Genomic DNA, 21,456 nt, shown 5'->3' with positions numbered 1-21,456 from the left:
TGCTAACCAGAAGGCTGGCGGTTCAAACCCACCAGCCACTCCATGAGTCTGGGCCGACTCAACGGCACATAACAATACCACCACCTTCTTCTTGGTAGTCCAAAGAACTGCTGGTGGTCAAGCTATTTCTCAGATCTATAGATATTTTGTTACTTCACATGTTAATACATCTATTCTTCCTTTCTTGAGCTACCATATACTTAAATAAAAACAAACCATAAAAAGAAAATAAGATGACTTCAAAGTAAAATTTAAAAGCCAATATTTAACATGCACAAATATTGTACTATCACAGCAAATACTCATCTTTACTGGCTCCACGTATATGGTAAAATATGATTTTTATACTTATATTAAATAGACATTATTTTGCAGTGAAATGACCTCAATGTCCATTGCTTATTTCTTTTAAATGACATTACCTGAAAGCAGATGTCTAAAACAAAGTCACTACACACTTCATTATATTTGTTTCCTTAACTGAAAAATTAGTTCAAGGAGAAAAATCTTTTCTTGTTTCATTATTTTTAATCAACCAAGAAAACACAGAATCTCAGTGGATTTTAAAGCAAATTAAAAGTATTTCATTTTTTTCCAGAAGGAAGAAGTACCTTTTCACTTTATTCAACTATCTTAACAAAAGATTATTGCTAATGTATTGCTACAGTACAGAAATGCTTAGAATTATGCAAAATGTACTAAGTACGCTATGATCAGTCATAGTCATAGATCAGCTATAGTAGAGTATTTTGTAATTATGTTATATCTTTGGACCATATGCATGAAAGATTGTTTTTTAATTAACTGTTTCCTTAAGAGAAAAGCATTTTTCTTCAATTTTCACCTTAAGTAAGTAACCCTTGAACATAAGCCAAACTTAACTTCACAATCAGATTTTCATCCTCAAATTCTCTTGATTCTTAACAACTTGAACAACTTTAAGTAAACAATTCACAAAATCATGATTATACTGCATTCCTTAACTCCCAGTTGAATAGGAAAAGAGAAAATACCCTAAATATAACCTCCACATATGTAGTCATAAGGTCGATATCTGAACAACAATATATTATATTCCTTACGGGAAGCATTTTTTCTTTAATTTCCATTATGTGTGAAATTTAAGCAATTAGGAACAGACACCTGCAATTCAGTTATTAATTTGCCTCTCCCCATCCCTTTTCACACTTCTTTCAAAATCACTTCTCAAAATGATCTTACATGTTGGCCTACATAGAGAAGGCTCTCAAAAAACACCACTTAAACCAATGTTCATCATATTTTCTTTACAAGGTCTTGTATAATCTAAGACTAAATGTATTATTTCTGTTTAAGTGCATAACCTTAGGAAAAAATTACCGAGTAAAATGGTAAAAAAAAAAAAAGTTATAAATTGTAGGAAAAACAAACTTCAGTACATTCATGCTGATTTACCTACTTTAGCACTTTAAGAAGAATTTTATAAAGAAACATGATCAATCACCACCAATAACAACCTGAGCTTTTAAGTTGGCCTCCTCAGATTAACATCATTAAGTCTGCTGACTGCAATCATGGAAAGCAATTCTAGAAGACCCTTGGTTTTGCTGTTTGTGTTTACACTTTATTGCTATTTTAAGGTGAGAAATAAAGCATGAGATAATGAATTTTTAATACTATTTAACATGCATTACATATTACATTTAACATACAGACAGAAAGGTATTGCTATCATTTAACTCTTTCCCTCTTTGCTATTAATCACTGATTTTTTTCTAGAAAAGAATGCCTCATAGTAGGGTTATGTAAAAGTTGGCTTATTTAGGCATTCTACATTTGTTTAAATAAAAAAGAGCAAGAGCAAAAGACAGACTCAAATAAAGGAGTACCAGTATATACAGGAATAGCGGTGAGAATACTCAGAAGGAAAGAGGCACTTTTTTTAATGTTAAAAATAAGTATTTATACAAGTAAAAATAAGCAACTTCTCACTTTTACCAAGAGTGTTTTTAATATAATGAACTTCCAAGCTTCTCTGGTCTTGAGAAAACCTGGAATATATTATACACGCATGAATGTGGCCGGGTGCAGGATATGGGATGTGCTTCCTATCAACAGATTAACACTTAATTTTCATTACTCTAATCTTACCACAGGCTGTGAACACTCTCTTTTTCTTATTTGAACAACAATGATGCATGAAAAACCAACTTGACAGGCAGGCGGGGTTCATTAAATGCACAAGGCCTTTATTCCCATAACACATCTCACCTGTATCAAGCCAGAGTTCTGGCTTCCAGGCTGCCTACTGAAACAAGCTCTCCCAGATGTCAGAATTCTATAGCTTCCTATCCCCTCCTACTTATTTTATGATGAATGTCAAAAATAAAGGAAAAACTCTTTTCCACAATGAACTGCTGTAAGATTGGCAACATATTTTAAGATATTGCAGCTCCATGATTACTTTCCAAATTTGTCCAAGATAATTGAGAAATATCTGGGAAGGAAACAGATGAGACGTTTAAAGTTTGGGCCCATCTATGGGAGCTCTGGTAGCGTAGTGCCTAAGGCACTTGACTGCTAACCAGAAGGCTGGCGGTTCAAACCCACCAGCCACTCTTCAGAAGGAAGATGGGCAATCTACTTCCGTAGTGATACTGCCTCAGAAACCCTAGAAGGGGTTGCTATGAGTCACTCGACAGCATATAACAACAACAACAACATGCCTGCTTAGTTCTTATTGATTGGAAGAGAACTTCAGTTTCTCCGTGGTTGAAAATGGCAATTCATATTTCCCAAAGACTGACACTAAGCTTCACCAAAAAGCTATGTGCTCATGAAGCAAATATGCTACAAAGTATAAGACAACATTATAATGAGATTCTTAGGATGGGGAAAGCCTCTTCAGGATGAGTTGTCTGCACATTCACTGTAGTTGAGGCAGCCGTTGAAAAATTCTCAGTAAACGTAGAAATAATTCACTTAGTCCTCCTCAACCAACCAACAGAGCAGGTGTTGACTTTCTGTGAGTCTATGCATCATATATAAAAGCATTACCACATTGCCATATGGTGTTTTTAATATTTTCCTTAGCAAGAGAGTAAACCTTTCCACACAGACTAGAGTGGGACTTTAGTGTTAGCTATTTCTTTATTTAGGTATTTTATACCTAAATAAAGAATAAAAGAAAAGCAACATTACATAAAGCAGCAGATACTCTGGCTGATTCTGAGTTGGTTCTGACATGAGATCAACAAAGAGAATGTTTATAGATGCTCTTACTCAAGGGACATTCTCATCAGTATGCTCACTGTATGACTCTTCTCTCATATTTTGCAAGTGACATCCCAATCATATCAGCTGCTCTCTGGCACTGGTTGAGGGCTCAGTAGTAGTGCCCAGCTTTCTTTAGATGCCCCAAATAGCTATCCTAAGGATTTAAGTCAAAAATCTTTCTTCCATAAATTTCAACAGAAGGGGGAAAACATATTATTAAAATCCCACTAATGGTAATTCTCTTTTTAATATTAGTTTTGTTATTAAATTAAGCCAGCTGAAAATAATTATTTTTTGCATGTAAAATATTCATTATCCTGATTTTTTTTTCCCCTCAGACCCTCAGGTTCGAGTACTCTGATTATCACACATTAGCCCTGAAGAACAAATAGCCACTAAAAGCCACCTAAATAAAGTTGAAAACTTCATGATAATCACACAAAAGCACAGCAGGAAATAACAATACCAGAAGCTACCACTTTTCTATATAAAATGATATTTTTAAATCTTTGTCAATTTTAACAATCTCTCTGCCCTCAAGGGCAATCAGTTAAAATGTATATTAAATACAAAACAATATTGAATCCTTCCCAGATGTTATGTAGGCTGCACGTTTTAAATTTCTCCTTCATAATGACACCCATTAATATCGCCCTGCATCATTTCAGTTTCTCTTTTAAATTTTTCAGTTAATAATTATTAACTGTGATTTGCCTAAAAAGTGAAACTTCCCCTATTACATTGGCCTTTATTTCCTCCTTCTAAGGAAATGATCTCTTGGACAGATGTAAGTCTAACTCTAAAAAATGATACAGTCAAGAATTTTTGTCTTTTTAAGAGTAAAATCTCTTTTTAGTCAAATACTTCCTAATTTCTTACATAGGCAAAGGATCTAGTTGAGGGGCCTTTCGGCACCTTTGAATGATAAAGCTGGGTCCTTGGTTACACTTTTTGATCCTGACCTTATAAAACCTTTACATAGCCACACTCAGGACAGTCCCCTGTCAGCACTTAAATACAGAGGACCACTTCTGAGGGTGACACCTCTTTCTCATACATTGCCTAGAGTGAAGTACTGGCAAAAGGATAGCTTATACAATTATAAAGTGAGAAAGGAATCAACTCTAAGGAAAAGGAAGAAAGACCAAACTATGTAGTTATAACATTAAGTAAATTTCTGCCTATCAAACAGAAATGAGATTAAAATTGGGTCCATCAACACACACACACACACACCCTAAAAATGGTAACAAAATAACATTACAGTCCAGAAATATTGAGCAAATGAGATGTCAGATATGCTCAAGAGAACTGGTTGTAACTTCCTACTGTTGAAGATTATTTTCATTTTCCAAACAGAGAGAAATGAGAAACTGATGGGCTTAATTAAAGAAAAACAAAGGGATATTAGTTTGTTGTTAAAGGATCAATTCTCTTTTTTGAATTGTAATGATGATTAATAAGCTAAGAGTTTCATTCTGAGCTAACCAGTTTGAATAATGTGTTGTTTTTCCACAAACATTTCCATTCTGGAAGGCTCTATGAATGAATGAGCATTCCTCTTCTCCTAATCTCTGCACTCTATGGTATGAAATGTTAAGTAAAATGTCTAAACAAAATGACACTGCATGTTGTCCTCACCCAGATGAACTCCAGTCATAAATTTTTCACCTTAGGGTTGGAATGTATACTAACAAATTTAGTAAGCCTCCTACAGGGATAAAACAAATTAAAAACGAATCAATACCTTTATTTTTCCTATTCTCTTAACTTTCTTTTAAACCTGGGCAGGAAGAAGGCAGCAGATGATGGGCAGTGAAGAGATGGTGCCCTGGATGTCACAGCCCCAAGCATAATTTCTGAGACATCAGCTGCACATATTAAAACTTCTGAAGAGCTTGAGTTCCTTGGGATTTTTTTTTTTTTCCATCTTTAGTTTCCCTTCATGTATACTATTTTATCTTCTAGGAAATAAATTTCAGCCCTCCATTACACAATGTTTTGCTTATATATCAGGATATAAAATTTTTTATTCCTGAATTATGTCCCTTGTCCTTCAATTCTCCAAACTTTAAAATTCCTTGAAAGAATCTTTGACTCACTTTTTTACCCCTTCTCCCCAGTTCTTTAATAGATCACCAAGCAAAATGTGGAAGCCAGCTGCTTTTCTGGAAATAAAAATGGCATCAACTTTGGCAAACAGGGGCAAGATCAATCACTCCTATCACCCCCAAACAATTTTCTGACCAAGCCACTGAGAAGGGTGGTCATTTAGCAACAGAAACATACCAATAAAGGTACAAGGATTTTCACATGGTAAAGAAATTCATTCTATATACATAACAAACGACAGTCCAAACCCCACGTGAAAGGAAATCTTGGAATCATTATATTCCATGTTCTTTGGAAAATATCAAGCAGAAGTCCCAGAGAATTTTTTTCTTGCTGCAAAAGTCACCCAACAATTAACTCACTCTATTTTTCTTACTACCACGAAATTCTCTGACAGTACTCTGGGAAAAACATAGTTAATACCTAGACTGATTCAAACACTATGATTCAAATTATGTACACAAGCTAAAATAAAATTCCAATTTCTTCTCCTCATTCCTTTTTATATGTATGCTAATCTAGATTCCCAAATTCAGAAAATACCTCTTCGGATATACAAAGGTATGTAGTTATTCATGTTTATAAGGAAAACATCTTCAAAAGCCTTGCAGATTGATCCGGGCAGACACCCAACATATCTTTAAATGTGTGTGTGTGAATGTATAGAAGGTAGAGAGGGAGCAGCAGTGGTATTTTTGTTTTTCACTGAAGTGTGTGATGCCAGCTCACTATCGGTAATGGATTGTTCCTTTGGAATCAGCTCTCTGTGTCACAATGACCTGGCAAACTTCAATGCTTTCACTATCACTAGAGTCCTTGCAGTCCTGCCTTGGCTATAACCCATTCACTTTTGCCCCAACTTCTAAGAGATGCCTTACTCAGCATCTCATTACTTAGGGAGGATTTGTTGCAGCTCTTAACCCTGACATAGGAGTGGGAGGATGTGCTGCTGTGGTAGCCCAAATCTGTCCTGTCACTACACTAATCAGATTTCCACAAAACCATGCATGAATAATTGCACTCATCAGTGAGTATATTTAATATACACTCATAAATATCATTATTTAAAAATATCTACAATTATAGATAAAATATCTACTCCTTTAAGGATTTATTTTGAACTGTGATTATTCAACTCACCCTAGCAGAGGGTTTTACAAATTATGTAAGCACATAATACTTGTCAACAAATGACAGAAATGTAAGGAAATTAAATAATTTCAAAGCGATTACCTAACATGTTCAAATTCATTTAAAGTATCCTGCTAAACATACGCATATATTTTTCCACAGTTTTTTTTAAACATATATTGTATATACATCTGAGAATACCTCTTGTGCATGCATTATTAGCATTAACAAGAACATGGAGTACTGTCTACATGATCTACTTTCTTATTTCCCATGATCTACTTTCTTATTTCCCATTTCATTACAAATTATACAGTTTCTGTTAAGTGAAGGTTTAATGTTTAGAAATAGACTTACAGAGTACAGGCCAACACTCAAGCACCTGTACCTAAGAAACAATGTGTATTTTAACTATTATTCAAATATTTCTATTTTAGTGTTTACATTATCAGAGTAGATTCAATAATTATATTTGAATATACATCTATAGTTGAAACTTCAAAATAAGACATATTACCACTCCAACTAGAGTAGGGCTTAAACTGTTGGTTAACAGTCTAGTAATTCAACAGGCTACAATAATATGCCTCCTGTTTATTTTAGCTTCAAGACCTTAAGTTTGGTCATTTTAATCCTTTTTTTTTTAATAAGTCATGATTCCCAAAACACACCAATTGTAAGGCAGGGAAGAAAGAAGAGTGCAGAAAGAGAACTAGAGAAAAATAATGCCTGATGAATTAAGTCATTTTCAAAAACTATTAACTGTCAACTGCCTTACTTAGGCATCTGATAACATAAGAATATATAGCCTATGTTAAAAGTGATGTCTACTTTAGTATAGTATTAGAATAAAGAAAGGTTTTCTTTGAACTATAACAAAGAATCAAACCACAATATACATTTAGGCATCTGACTTACAAGAAAAACTGTGTGTGTGTGTGTGTGTGTGTGTGTCTTTTAAATCACCAGTGAATAACCATTCAATTTTTGGACTAGAAAGTCAGAAAAAGCCAACATTATTTCCATTTTAAAATACAGATTCAACAAACTGACACTTCGTGTGCTTTTATGAATTAGAAGAACTAAAAGACTACTTGGAAAAAAACTCATTATCAAACATGCTCATAAATGGATTTGAACAACATCATTATATATTTCTTATATTTTATAATTTCTTTGAAATGTGCTAGATTTTATATTAGTACAAAAGTTTGCTTTACTCTGCCATATCTCTGGTGACCAGACGCTCTGGTATTAATGTAAATCGTTGATTTAATTTTTAGTTTTCTTGGTTTGCCCCTCACCTATCTAGGAAATGATTTCTCTGGTGATAACTAACACATCACGTTAATGAGAGAATCTAATGTACAATAGAAAAATGTCACTACTAATAATATTTGCATGAAGTTAAATAAAGCAACTGTAAGAGAATGTCAGACAGTTGTTCTTTAATAAGATACAGTTTCACAATGAAATTATGTTGTTAATTTTGTTACATTATTGGGTGAATCCTAAATTACTACATAATGATGCACAGAGTCATTTATAATTCTTAGTATTTCATTCTCTCTGAAAAGAGACCTTATTAAGGGATCTACATTTTACATGAAACAGGTTAAACATACTTCACCAATAATACGAAGGTAAATATCTCTAGCATTGTGTTTCAATGTGGGCTACCTTGTTATGCATTCATTTCTAAAAAGATTTAAAAATACATAGAATATTCTATCCCTTGAGGTAGGAATCAGAATTTTATTTGCTGATCTCTTGAATGCACAAAATATTTACAGATATAGAAGAATTATCTTTTTTAAAAAACTTATCTTTTGGGAAAAAAAAATTCCAAAAGCAAACCTTGTTTTCTGCTTTTAACAATACCTCATAAAGCTAAAATGAGCAAAATAAGGTTCTGGACTCAACCAGATTAGCAGAGACGATGAGAGAAGGGTTTCTGGTCATTCTCGACCTGTCACTGATCAAAGTGACCCAAAGAAGAACTATCTTACAAAAGTTAAAGGTAGTACCATTCAGGTTACCAATTATTCTTCTCTTTTGAGAAAGCTGTATTTCAAAATGAGAGAAAAAGATGGAGGCAGGAAAATGCAGTCAATTGTTATGTCTGAAACTTCTCATAGAGAATTTAGAGGGAAAATACTTAATGCAGCCAAACCTAAATTATCTTTGGATTGTGATATCTTTTTGTTAGTATTAAGACAGAATGAAAGATTTATATGTAAATAGAGTCAACTTTACTCATATGAGACAAAAAACTGCAAATTTTTTTATATCCTTACCTCCTAGGTTATCTAGAAGGCACAAACCCAGATTAAGTTTCTGTATTCATGAGACATATCCAACTATAAATTTCTCTGTAGTTAAAATATATTGGTGCTGAATTCTCTGTAACTTAGTTAGGAAACCTTTTCTTCACTAATGTTTATCTATGTGATCATGTGAGAAGTACAGCTTTTATACTATTAAAGAAAACTCTGAAATAAACAAAATTTGCCCAATTTTACTAATTTCATAAGCTATATACATTTACTTAGAAATGAAAATAATAGTTATTAACAAAATCTTCTTTATTTCTTATAAATAAGAGATTCAGACTTCTGCATAAATGATTAAACTGGACAAACTTTACCTGCAGTAAGACAAAAGATGGCTTAATGTATATATTGAAACTAATATTCCTTGAAACTGTTGGCTTCAAAAGATACCCTTTTAAGTCTCTCTCTCTCTCTCTCTCACACACACACACACACAAAGAGAGAGAGAGAGAGAGAGAGAGAGAGAGAGAGAGAGATGCTGAATCAGCATTGCTGATAAACTATAGAGATAAGGAAAATAAACATATTAATAAGTATACATACATTTTTAGATTTGCACATAGTTTGAATTTAGTTTACATCATATTTATACAAACCTAAACATCATCTTGAAGGAGGGGAAGGGGAAAAAGGAGGAAAAAAAAAAAACCCATCACGAACACATACCCTCCTGTACTTGACTTTCTAAAAATGCGTAAGTTATAAACATTCAGTGACTACTGACAGGAAAAAACAGTGAACAGGAAGACTTTATTAAAAATACATAAAGAAAACATAGACAGTTAAATTATATCATTTTAATTTTTGTCTCCCTATATTTTACTATTCTGTTTAGTAAACTATTATGAAACAGCTTTATAAAGCATTTATTATACATAAATTGTTTTCTTAAATTTCTATTCTCTTCACAGTTGGACACTCACTATTATACATACAATGCACACAGGCACATAGAAAATAGATTCTTATATACCCATATACATAGAATGCACACAGGCACATACAAAATAGATCCTTATATATCCATAGAATCAAACAGCTGGATCAAAGACATTGTATTAGCTTAGTTATGCTAAGTTTCTCCCTCCAAATTATTTCAAATTATTTTCCTAATTCTGATTCATCATTTATATATTTTTATTTGTTTTTTTACTAAAATGTTTTCCAGGACTTTAAGTCTCCCTAACACTCAAATCTACTTGGAAATGGGTTCCTGCCAAAGACACATTCTAACACTATCTATGTGGTTCAATCACCATTTATAAATTGATCATTATCTCTGTTTTATTAACTCTTGTCTAGCTAGAGGGAGACCTAAACCATTCTTCTCTACATACACACACACACACACACACACACACTTACTTGATGTCCATTTACTCAAGGAAAACCCTGAAGGTGACATACAACTTGAAAAGTACCACACAAGTTGTTTGATCCTAAGGTCAGTGAAAACACAATCTCTGGTCCAACCACGAGAGCCCCCCAAGAAGGAATATGCCACAAAAAGACACTTCTCAAAGCATTCTGCAATGGCAACGGGGCACCTCTGTGAGAAAATGAACTAACTTGCAAGAATGGAAAACTGCACATAAAAAGTTGCTTATTGGGTTTATGTTGATTGCATTTAAATCTCAGCTTACTGTATGTATCAGCAGTAATCAGGGTCCCTCTACAGGATATATCAAAATACACCTTATTCAAATGCGTTTATCCTATCTAGAACTGTGCGGTAAAACTGCTTGCTAGCTAAATACTCTGTGTGTGTGTGTGTGTCTAAACACACACACACACACACACAGTATTTAGCTACATACATTATCTTTTGCTGATTTGATTCTAAACTTGTGGTAGCCAAAAGCGTAATAAAGTCGTCTTGTTACCTCATTATCAGTATTTTCTAAAAAAACTAATTAACTCAAGAACATATTTCATTCTTACGAACTTTTATCAGCACAAAACAGGTTTTAAGAAAATAAAGCAGTTGTAGTTTTAATTCAGTGGAAAAACATCAATTTCTTAACAATAGACACCTGCTTGAAAAACCAAGGATATTTGTCAGAAATACTTTCAAGCTGCGTGGATGATTATATCAAACTAAAACTCTTGCTTTGTGTGGGCTCAGTGAAGGGTTTTTGAAAAGCAAGACATGTCCGGGAGGGAGGCACCAGGGAACTTCCCTCCCTGGCTTGAGCACAGTCCAAGATGAAAGTTTCTGGGTTGTTTCCCCTTTGCTTCCTCCCGCTCTAGCTCTCGCTCCCCCTCGGAACAGCAGAGCCAGCAATTGTGCAAGAGGAGCCGGTTGCGCAGGGCGCGGATCACCGCGCGCATGGTACGAGCAGCCGGTCAGAGTGATTAATTATCAGCTCCCGCTGACCTCGCACTAGCACGTCGGCTCTACTGACACAACCGGTCCGCGAAGCCGCCGCCGCAGCGCGGCCACAACCAAGGAGAGGCTCAGGGGAAGACGTCAAGCTGCGCCCGATGTGAGTGCGCGAGGAGGGCGGGCGAGTGTGCGTGAGTCGCCGGTGGCGCGGGATAGCGCAGGGCAAGTGCGGCGGGCCGCGCAGGAAACCAGGGACCGGCACAGCCACCAAGCACGCCGGCTCCTCCAGCGACCCTCGGCGCTGGCAGCGCTTCCTGCCTAGCCTGCTCTTCCAGCTACTCTCAGCCACATAGAGTCAGGCGGACTGCTAGGAGGGGTCCCTATGTTTTATGACCGTTTGATTAGGGGAGCCTACTCCGAGATAGCAGCCACTTGGATGAAGTGTTTAGTACAGCTAGAAAGATGCATTTATTGGGTGGTTACTTTTTTGTTTTTTCTTTTCTTTTTTTTAATTTTTTTTTTACAGAAAACTATGAAATAAATTCGTCTTCCCAAGAGCCAGGCTGTACCATGAAACTTTGCAACAAACGCCTTTGCTTTCTTTTACTTCACTTTCCTTTCCCCTTTTTGTTTTAAGGAGCCCTCAGGGAAAGCATGAAGTAACCCTGCATATTCTAATGACACAGTTATGACAAAACTGAGCCTAACTAGTAAGTAATAACATTTATGAAACATTGTTACAAAGAATTATACGAAAACTAAATATGCACGTAACAATTCAAGGTTTCTTTAAAAATAAAATACGAAAGTAACTTACCTGTTGGGACATTCTGAACAGGAGGTTATTATCAGCGTTTTGCCATGTCCCCATGAACCCTGGTTCAGCCGCTGTCGTTCTGGTTCCGAACTGCATGGAGTTGTCAATACAGGAGTCTCTTAAAGTCAAGTCTCTTGCCCTCTTTGGCTCTCTGTCTCTCTGTGGGTCTCTTTCTCTCACATCCACTTCTGCCTCTTCTGACTGAAAAGTGAAGGTGGATTTTTTGAGCCTCTTGGCAGCCAGTAGCAGGAGTGTAGTGTAGTTAAGAAGCTTGCTAAACTGTGCATTTCATTTGGGAAGGGGAGATTTGGGGGAGGGGGGTGTCAGTGCTTCTTTAGCACCTTCTGCACAGATACCCCTATCATTTATGCATAGATTGTGACTCCCCAAGCTTGCCTTTGCTCGGTTTAACAGCTGCCTGTCAGGTGTGCAGGCAGCACTGGAGACCCAACCATCAGCTTCAAACTCTCAGCCACTGCATGTCATTGGATAGCAGAGCTAAGAGTCAACTACACTGTTCCACTGTCAGACACCAAATGACACCCTGCACTAACTCTTCTCCAGATACACAGACAGATACACACATATGCACACTGCAAGTAGCACCACGATTGCAGTGCTCAGGGCAGGGAGGAACTGGGGACCCTTCACCAAAATTTTTCCCAACAGCACTTTCTGATAAACATAATATCTGACATCACTGTTATAACATTTGTAAACTGGTAGGTTTTTTTTTTTTTTCTTTTTCCTAGTTAACATTGGAAGAAAGTAAAATCTTCAGCTGTAAGAGAATTAAGGTTGGCTCAGCTGTTGTCAAAATACTAGCTACTAAAAGTCATATACTATGTGCTAGGCTATTTATAACCACATATAAATTTCTAGAGAAAATAATATACATATAGACATGACCTTACACTCTTGAAAGTAAATAAACCTAGCAGTTTTTTTTTTTTTTGAACATATAAGATATGCAATAAACATTTACAAAATAAATACTAGTTAATAGCCTGTATCTCAGGCTATTAATTACTAGACTGAATGTTAAGTAATGAAAAACTGTATGGCAAAGGGAAAAAAAAATGTACCTTTTCTTAAATCTCAAAAGTAGAAAAAATCCTTTGTAAAAGTTCTAGGGTGAAGTATCTACAATGTCCTTTCAACTCTCTCTCTCTCTCTCACACACACACACACACGCACGCACTAAGAAAAGCTTGTCCCATTTCATGCAAAAAGTAATGGAAATAAAAACTCCAGTTTTTCATTCAAGATTTCCGTGCAAAATTCTATAACGTTTTGCTGCCTGATAAAATACAACCTTGACAGCATGTTGCATTTTTAATTAACACAAAACATCTATTTATTAGATATTATTTATCTACTTTATTAATGGAAAAGCAGAACTGTAGAAAATGCACTGTATATAAACTAACTTCAAATGGAAAGCTAAATTCATACCATCTCATAAAAGTGGTCAGCAAGAAAAAGCCATCCTTCGTAAACTTAAAATGTAAAGAACATTAATCTTCAACCACCTACAAATATCGAGGACAAATGTACCACTCTTCTTGTTCCTTCTTAACTCAAGAATAACAATAAACCTTACTCCCTGAAACAACAAAAGAAACAGAAAAGAGCTTCAATGGCAGCTCTGTGTCATTAGTGGACAATGAGAAAAGATGAGAAAACATACACTATGTTGACACAAATGTGCCTTCCCCTCTAGAATGGACATCTCCTGAAAGCTTTTCTGTTAAACTTCCCTCCAGTTCACCACCATTAAGCACAAAAAAGTCTCAAAAGCAGCAAATTCAATATCTGAAAGGAAACAAACAAGAACCCAAAGAATTGTTGCCTTAAAATATATTAAGTCCACCTGTGGTCAATAAAAATATTCTTGAAGGGGGGAGGGCAGGAAAAGCCCCTATGAGTCAATTGTCAACAGTGACTGTACCTTTACAGCTAGCTATTACCCACTTAAACTCCCTCTAAAATTTGCTAGCCTCTTGATTTCTGAAGTGGCACTCAGTGCCTCAGTCAAGCTGCCTGCTCAGCTCCTGACCTTCCCACTAATGGCTGTTATTTGTGGGAGGCTTAAGGACACTGTCAATAGCAAGCTTCCTCCTCTCCCCTCTCAGGCTCTGTTGTATCGCTTTGCCTACTGTTCTCTCCTCTGGCTTTCCCCCCTCCTTTCTCCCTCTCCTTCACTCCCTTTTCCTCTTCTTCCAGCCCCCGCCCCCCTCTTTTTTTCACTCCAGCAGTACTCATCTTCCGCAGGTATACTCCCACATACCCCTACTCACAACATTCACACACACACACATACACACACACTCTTATTCACACACAGTCACTAACAACACAAAAATCAACTGGCATGCAGCAGCAAGCACCTGCAGTAATAGACTCTTTTATTAAAACTGTTATTCTGCAAGACTTGAAATTCCCCATGGACTGGGCCATGTCAAAGCCGATATAATTAACTAGAGGCTCAGCAACGGATCAATTACCAGACAAGCAAGTGATAGTGAAATCAATGAAAGATCATCAGCCACATTATCAGTGTTGCAACTCATTAGGGCAAAACTGAGAAATGTGCTCAAAGCGAGCCCAAGCAAGGTGGCATTACAAAACAAAGGGCTAATTTGGAGACCCTGCTGTGAACAATCTGTAACAGAATTAGCCTTTTTTCCCCCTAAACTGCACAGCTCCGTAACTAAATGTGACAGTCTGAGAGAAGCAGTTTATTAAGACACCAACCCCAAGTTTATTTAGTTCATAAACTCTCTCCTAGAAAATCAATACAGTCTGTACAGGGTTATTAGGCTGACTAGCTAATACATCCAAATCTGGTCTGCCCAGCCAGCAGTCTTCTGACAAAATGCTACCCAGTGTAGGCAAACGGAACTCTTTCAGTTATCAAGGTTTGTGGTTGCTCTAGCTGAAACAGATCTGCAATTTGTTACCTGTATGTGACTGCCAGATCAGAAGCCTCACAGCACCAGAATATTTTTCTGAAGTTCAAAAAAAATTTTTCACAAGAAATTTATCATATGATACTGCATCTACTAAATGGATTTGATCATATGAAATCTTAACTAATTTGTAAGCCTAGTTTATAAACAGGACACCTTCATATAAGAGACAACAAACAATAAGCCTAATGAAGAAACTTAGTAAGTAAAACCAAAACAGCAAACTTACGCTTTGCAGGTTTTAAGTTACCAACATTTATTTTTTTTTAAGGAAATATTGGAAAATACAAATTTGACTCCTTTAGAAATCTCGAAAATACATGATTTAAACTTGCCACACCCTTCCACACACTTTTGACAGAGTATCTGGAGTCCTTGATCTTAAGATAACTTTCTATCGTGCAAGCAAAATACCTTTATCATTTTAAAGATGCAAATACAAAAACTACAACTACAGGGCACACACTTTTTTTCTGAGTTTATCCATTGGCTGTACAGACTGCAGTGTAAGGAATAACTGTCTGGAATCATTTATAAGAAAGGCATTTAAAATTGGGTGATGAGGAGATGTGTATCACTTCCACCATAATTGCTATTTTGCTGCCCCTATTCCATGTATTTCATATTGAAGAATCAAAACCATTAAACCTCTCTGTGTTGGTTTTCCCACATTTGCTGACAGAAAGACCATCTATATCCAAAAGTACACCACCTAGGTCTATATGCACCTTATTAAAAACATTATGGGACTGTGAATACTTCCACCTGACCAAAACCCATAGCAGAAATACACAAATTAGGAAACTCACATGCCTTTTACAGTATTAAAACAGATTGAGACAACTGAAGGGGGAAAACAAAAAGACAACACATTTTGGTAGTGAGTGATCTGGGGTGTCTGTGATGTTTTATCATTTAAAATGTTGTATCTATCAAGAAAAGGATTATAAAACATTAACATGGCTTCAGTACACTGGCTTTAAAATATTAAATGCTAAACTTAAAAAAAAAATTTCATAGGTCTTTACTAAAAACCAATTTATGGATTGCTGTAAATATTAAACCCTTTTCCCATAACTTTTGAGCTGGCACCTTATTAATAGCATTTGATAACTCTTATTTTTTGAGTAATGTGTGAAAAAAAGTTAGACATACATATTCTAAATCTATAATATACCTGCCACTGTTTTAGACAATAAAGTTGTATTTACAAAGAAATTTTATTTTAAAAAACCTTTCTGAATGTAACTACATACTGTGCATGTACCCTCAACGAGATCCAATTAGTTCCAAAGAATTTGCATTTCAGTTAGTGTGGGATAACAGGACTATAGGGAGGCACCAATGAAATTCCAGCAAGCAGAGTGAAAAAAGTGGGTTCTTTGTTGTCAAGCTTTGTAAGCAATAATCCCCACGATTGACTATTTAAAATGTTACTAATCTTTCTCAATATTTGGGTCTGTGGTGGGTTTGGGGTTTCTCTCTCCAGTTTCTTAAAAATTAAAAATTACAAAACTCACATTGTTACAAAAATCATCTATAATTAATACCTGAAGAGCAAAGGATTTTCTTTTTCATGTCTGTGATTTTTTTATTTGGTGACAGGAGGGTTGCCTTTTTTTTTTTCTTCTTAACACTTATTAACAATTTCTTTAAAAGCTCCTCATTTTCTTAAATTTTTATACTGAGAGCAAAAATCGTTCACTGAGATAGTACTATATAAATATATATGGTTTTGTGATAAAGGCATACAGATTTAGTGCGCTGGGAAAGTACTCAAGGATTTTCATTTTTTCTAGTTATTGTTTACAGAAATGTAAATCCTCAGCAAATATAAAATAAATGTACTGTTTGTATACACAATTCAACCAGCATCTCTAGGACTTCTGCTGGTTTACTGAACAATACCTGTAATTCCTTGGGTTCAGTTCTGTAGCTGTTAAAAGGTTCTGTAATCTGCAATGACAGTAAACTGGCCTTTGCTCTTCTTTTATTCACTGTTCACTTTCAAGGCTTAGTTAAGTACAGAGCTGGGTTAAAGATCAGTGGTTTTTCATGTGACACACGCTGGTATTCATCTAATGGCTTGTCAAGACAAAACTGTCCCTGTTCTTGCCAAAATAATAAAAATGATGCTCCACATCACATGACAATCAGCACTTCCTTAGGGTAAAACAACTCAAGCATCTGTAATGTCATATTTTAGAGAAAAAAATTCAATAACTGACTAAGCCAATTTTATACAGAGAATCAGGTTGCCATTCTCAAAGACAATTTAAGAAATTTGGCCCTCTCCTAACTCTAAGGTAACATTTAATCAAATTAGACTTTGCCATATAAAAATAATGCTGAAGCTACAAATTCACATCACATTAAGGTATATAATTTAATATATGCAAATTATGCAGACAGAGCAGGCTGGGCATAGTCACAGAGGTGGGGGGAACCTATTGAGGAAATGTCATTTTTTTGAGAACAAAGTATGAGACTTGCTTTGCAACATCTGCTGGGTTGTGTGAAATGTTAACAGATGTCTTAAGTTAAAAAGGAAAAAGAATTAATAAAGGAAACCTTCCTCTGAACAGATAATCCACCAAAATTTCCATATTTCTGAGGAAAAAAAGTTGACAGCAACCTTTTTCCCTTGTGAAACCTGCCATCCTTACTTTATTGTATAAAGTTTCATTTTCTATGTGAAGTTAAGGGGAAGAATTTTTTGACTCACTATAAACAAAAGAATAGAGAAAAAGTAAAACTAACAGTAATTTCAACTGAGGTTTTCCCTTTGTGAATAATTATATCATAATCTAAGCTGCCTGTTTTTGCTCAACTCACATATGTAATTCAGGGGGAGGACAGAAAAAAGTTCACCCATCTCAAATACACACACACATACACACACACAAAGATGAAAAATTACTCCACCTGCAACTTGGGGGCAAAAGGAAAGGGAGATTACAGAGTTCTGGAGAGAACACTCCTCTCTAAGTGATAAGACACTCATCTTCAAAATTAGAATCTCACCTATTGTTTACACTTTACTCTTTGCACACTCCCCTGGCTCCTACTTGCCATTACCATCTTAGTAAGGGATATACCTCCCCCTTTTTCAACAGATAAGTGTTCCATGACAGATCATGAAGAAAATGTTTATTTAGAGTATATTGGGTGGATCTTTGCAGTTCAATTTTGAGGAACTTGGAAAGCTTTACTTAGTTAACAATTCTTCTTTGTGTTTCTATTTATTAGATAATCTAGCCAAACCTGAATGCAGCAGCCTTTAATTTAGACTAGAAATATGATGCACGCTGCCAACTACTGAATCTACTCACCTATAGCCCGTTTGTGTGTGAGTGAACTGAAATATGCACCTGTATTCTTCTGTAAGTCTTCCTCTTTGGAGAGATTTATTCTATTGCTTATTCCTTTGAACACTTGGGACATAAATTCATGTTAACGATTCATGGATTAACTAACACAAAACGGACCTACAGATCTTTATAGATTCAAATGAAGAAACAAAAATATTGTGCTGTTGTCTGTGACTGCCCATCTCCATCACTCTTCTGTGACAGTGTGCGCTAGAACTGTATGTGTTACTTCGTGTTTACAACTTCACCTTCTCCAGATGGCTCTGGCAGCCTGAACTGAGCATTTCAACATATAGAAACCTCAGCCAAAACAGTCTGAAGAATTCAAGGGACAAGATCATGGCCAAGTTGTAAACAAGACATGCAGGCATGCCTTGAGTTTTTGGTTGGTTGGTTTTCTGCCAAAGTACTGTGGGTATTCAATGCTCTGTTATTCAGGAACACAACATCAGAGCATATGGCAAAAATACAATAATAATAACAATAACTACCTTACCAAAACCATTTCTCACCTACACTGGGAAAGGATGCTTGTGCAATGAAAACATCATTATGTGACCTCAGATCAAGAAAGAAAAACAGACCTCCTAAAATAAAATTTGATTAGGATACAGGTTTAAATGACTTTATAAACCCCTACAATCTTCACTCTACTACCACACAAGAGAGAAACCACTCTGGTTGACACTTGTCTCTACACCAACTGCAACAATCAATGTGATACAGCATCTCCTGACAGCCTAATCGAGGGCTCAATTTCACAGAAATACATCAAGGAAATATCCAAAAACCATAATCCCTTAATATACTATGAAAAATTTAAAATACAAAGATCTGAGTAGGGTGGGGTACATGAGGCTGTTCACCAAATATGGGGGAAAATGATGAATCTTTAGAATCCAGACATTCACAGGTACAAAAGCATGCAAGATAGGCATTAATGTCCCACCTACAAAAGTTCAAACATTTTACCTACACTGCTTTAGTTTAAAAAGGGAAAAATTACTTTCCTCATTCTCTCTCAAGTACATAACATGACAGTGGCTTCTCTCAGCCACAACCTGAAGTTGGTGTTTTAGGTGAAAATCTTCAAGAGAAAAAAAATAACTAATATGTGTCCCTAAATGAATATGAAGAAAGAGGTTGGAGAGCATAGTGTGGGAAATAACTTTTGTGTGATCATCACATTAATTTCTTTAGCTACTTGCTTCTAAAGTCTGTGGACCAAGCAGCTTGAATTCTTAGAAAAGATGTCATAAAAATAGTATAAGTTACCGTAAGCAGAGATTGGGACTCATAGACACCCGGAAAAATTACAATTTAGGGCATAACTCTGTGCTTTATAAAGTTATTAGAAAATGTAATAGTGAGTAAATGTTCTAACACACAAAAAAAAGGAATACAACAGATAGTAATCCTTATATGTAATTCACTAACCTAAAAAATAAAAGAATGAAATATTAGTATCCTTTAAGTTTCAAATTCTCCAAAAAACTAGAGGCTATTTTACTTGTAACCCACTGTATTGAGTGAATTTTGACTCTTAACAACTCTGAAGGACAGACTAGAACTGCCCCCATAGGATTTCTAAGGGTATAATTATTACAGAAACAAACTGCCACATCTTTCTCCCACAGAGTGGCTGGCAAGTTCAAACTGCTGACCTTTAGGTTAGCAGCTGAGCGCTTTAAACACTGTGCCACCAGAGTGCCTATATTACCTATATACATATGTAAATGATGAAAGATATTGAAACAAAGCAAATTTGAATGAATTTGGAGATTGTTTTCAAAATTAAGAAATCTGAAAGATGCCAGAAGCCCAGTATTACCAAGTTGAAAACAGAAAAAAATTAATAGTTCTGTATAATGACACTCTTCATTAGGAAGTAGTGACTGGGAAGAGGCACAAGGAAAGCTTCTGGGGTACAGCTAATGTTCTGTTTATCTCATTGGGTGTCCTGGGTGTGCTCAGTTTGTAAAAATTCATCATGCTGTCCATTTAAGATATGGACACTTTCCCAGATATATGTTATAATTCAGTTCTGAATGCTTACTACTGTAATTTGTGCTATGCTACCACCAAAAATAATAGTGATGAAAATAAACTCGCCTAGAACCAAGTGAAAGACGAAAAGAAAAACTCGGGAGGGAGAACAACAACCACCATGGACCAAAAAAAGGCAGAAAATCATTCAAATAACTGCCACCAATCTACTGCTAACAACTTCTTCAATTGTAACAAGTGTTAGGGAGCAAACAAGTAAGTTTCATAGGAGGAGGATCAGTGTGGAAGACAGAAAAAGGGTGGGAGGAAGAAAAATGAAGTACAAGAGACCTCAACTAGGCAATACAAGAGTGTGAGCATATCCACGTGGCTTAAGTGGAAAAGAACAACATACCACAAGTTGAGAAGTCTTTCCCCACAACAGTGCTTGCCAGTCTTGCACACTGAGCCTGTCCTCTGAAATTTAACTGACTATTTCTGATAGAGTAGGCACAGAGAGTGCTTGCTAAGAGATTGGGAGAGGAAATTGCATATACCCTGCAGACAGCATGACTTAAAAGCACTGAGTACATAAAGACAGATTTTTTTTTTTTTTTTAAAGAAAAGAATAATTGCACACATAACATACACCTCTGACCACCCAAACACTTTAAGAGTTAAAAGTCTAAGGATAACAGCACTCAACAGTTAAATAAACAAAGCCTGAGGAGAAAAGAAGTAACAATGTGGGAACAAATGAATAATTTAGTAATTCATAAGAGATGCACTTTTGCCCTCACTAGCTCAGTTTCTGGCTCAAATGGTTAAGACAAAAGTTTGGCAGTTTGAGTTTACCAAGAGGTGTTTCAAAAGACAGTTCTGGCAATCTGCTGCCAAAAGGTCACAGTATTGAAAGCCCTATGGAGCAAAATTCTACTCTCTATACATAGGGTCACCATGAGTAGGAATCAACTCAACAGCAGTAATTACAACTCTTTATTATAGAAACTTTTTTTTTTTTTTTTTAAGAAAAGCATTTTAATTGTATTAGTCCGTTATTGTAAATGTTAAGAAAATGTTTATATATTGGAGGACATTTTCTTTGTTGGTTACCAGGGGTGGGAGGGAAGGGGAGGGAATGCTGTTAGATAGA

General features: G+C 35.7%; 1 protein-coding gene across 1 annotated transcript in view; it reads right to left on the bottom strand.

Moving 5' to 3' along the window:
• Positions 1-12,169, bottom strand: part of BNC2 (basonuclin 2) — a 383,907-nt gene extending 371,738 nt beyond the window's left edge. The window contains exon 1 of the mRNA XM_042782734.1: positions 11,975-12,169. Within this exon, the coding sequence (XP_042638668.1) occupies positions 11,975-12,070 (96 nt within the window). The 5' untranslated portion in view covers positions 12,071-12,169. The remainder of the gene's footprint in view (positions 1-11,974) is intronic.
• Positions 12,170-21,456: the final 9,287 nt, after the last annotated feature.

The sequence above is a fragment of the Orycteropus afer genome, unplaced genomic scaffold (assembly GCF_000298275.1).
Source record: "Orycteropus afer afer isolate SDZICR_OR568_19922 unplaced genomic scaffold, OryAfe1.0 scaffold00435, whole genome shotgun sequence".
NCBI classification, from domain to species: domain Eukaryota; kingdom Metazoa; phylum Chordata; class Mammalia; order Tubulidentata; family Orycteropodidae; genus Orycteropus; species Orycteropus afer.
Note: the sequence above shows the minus strand (reverse complement) of the source record. Positions and strands in the feature narration are given on the sequence as shown.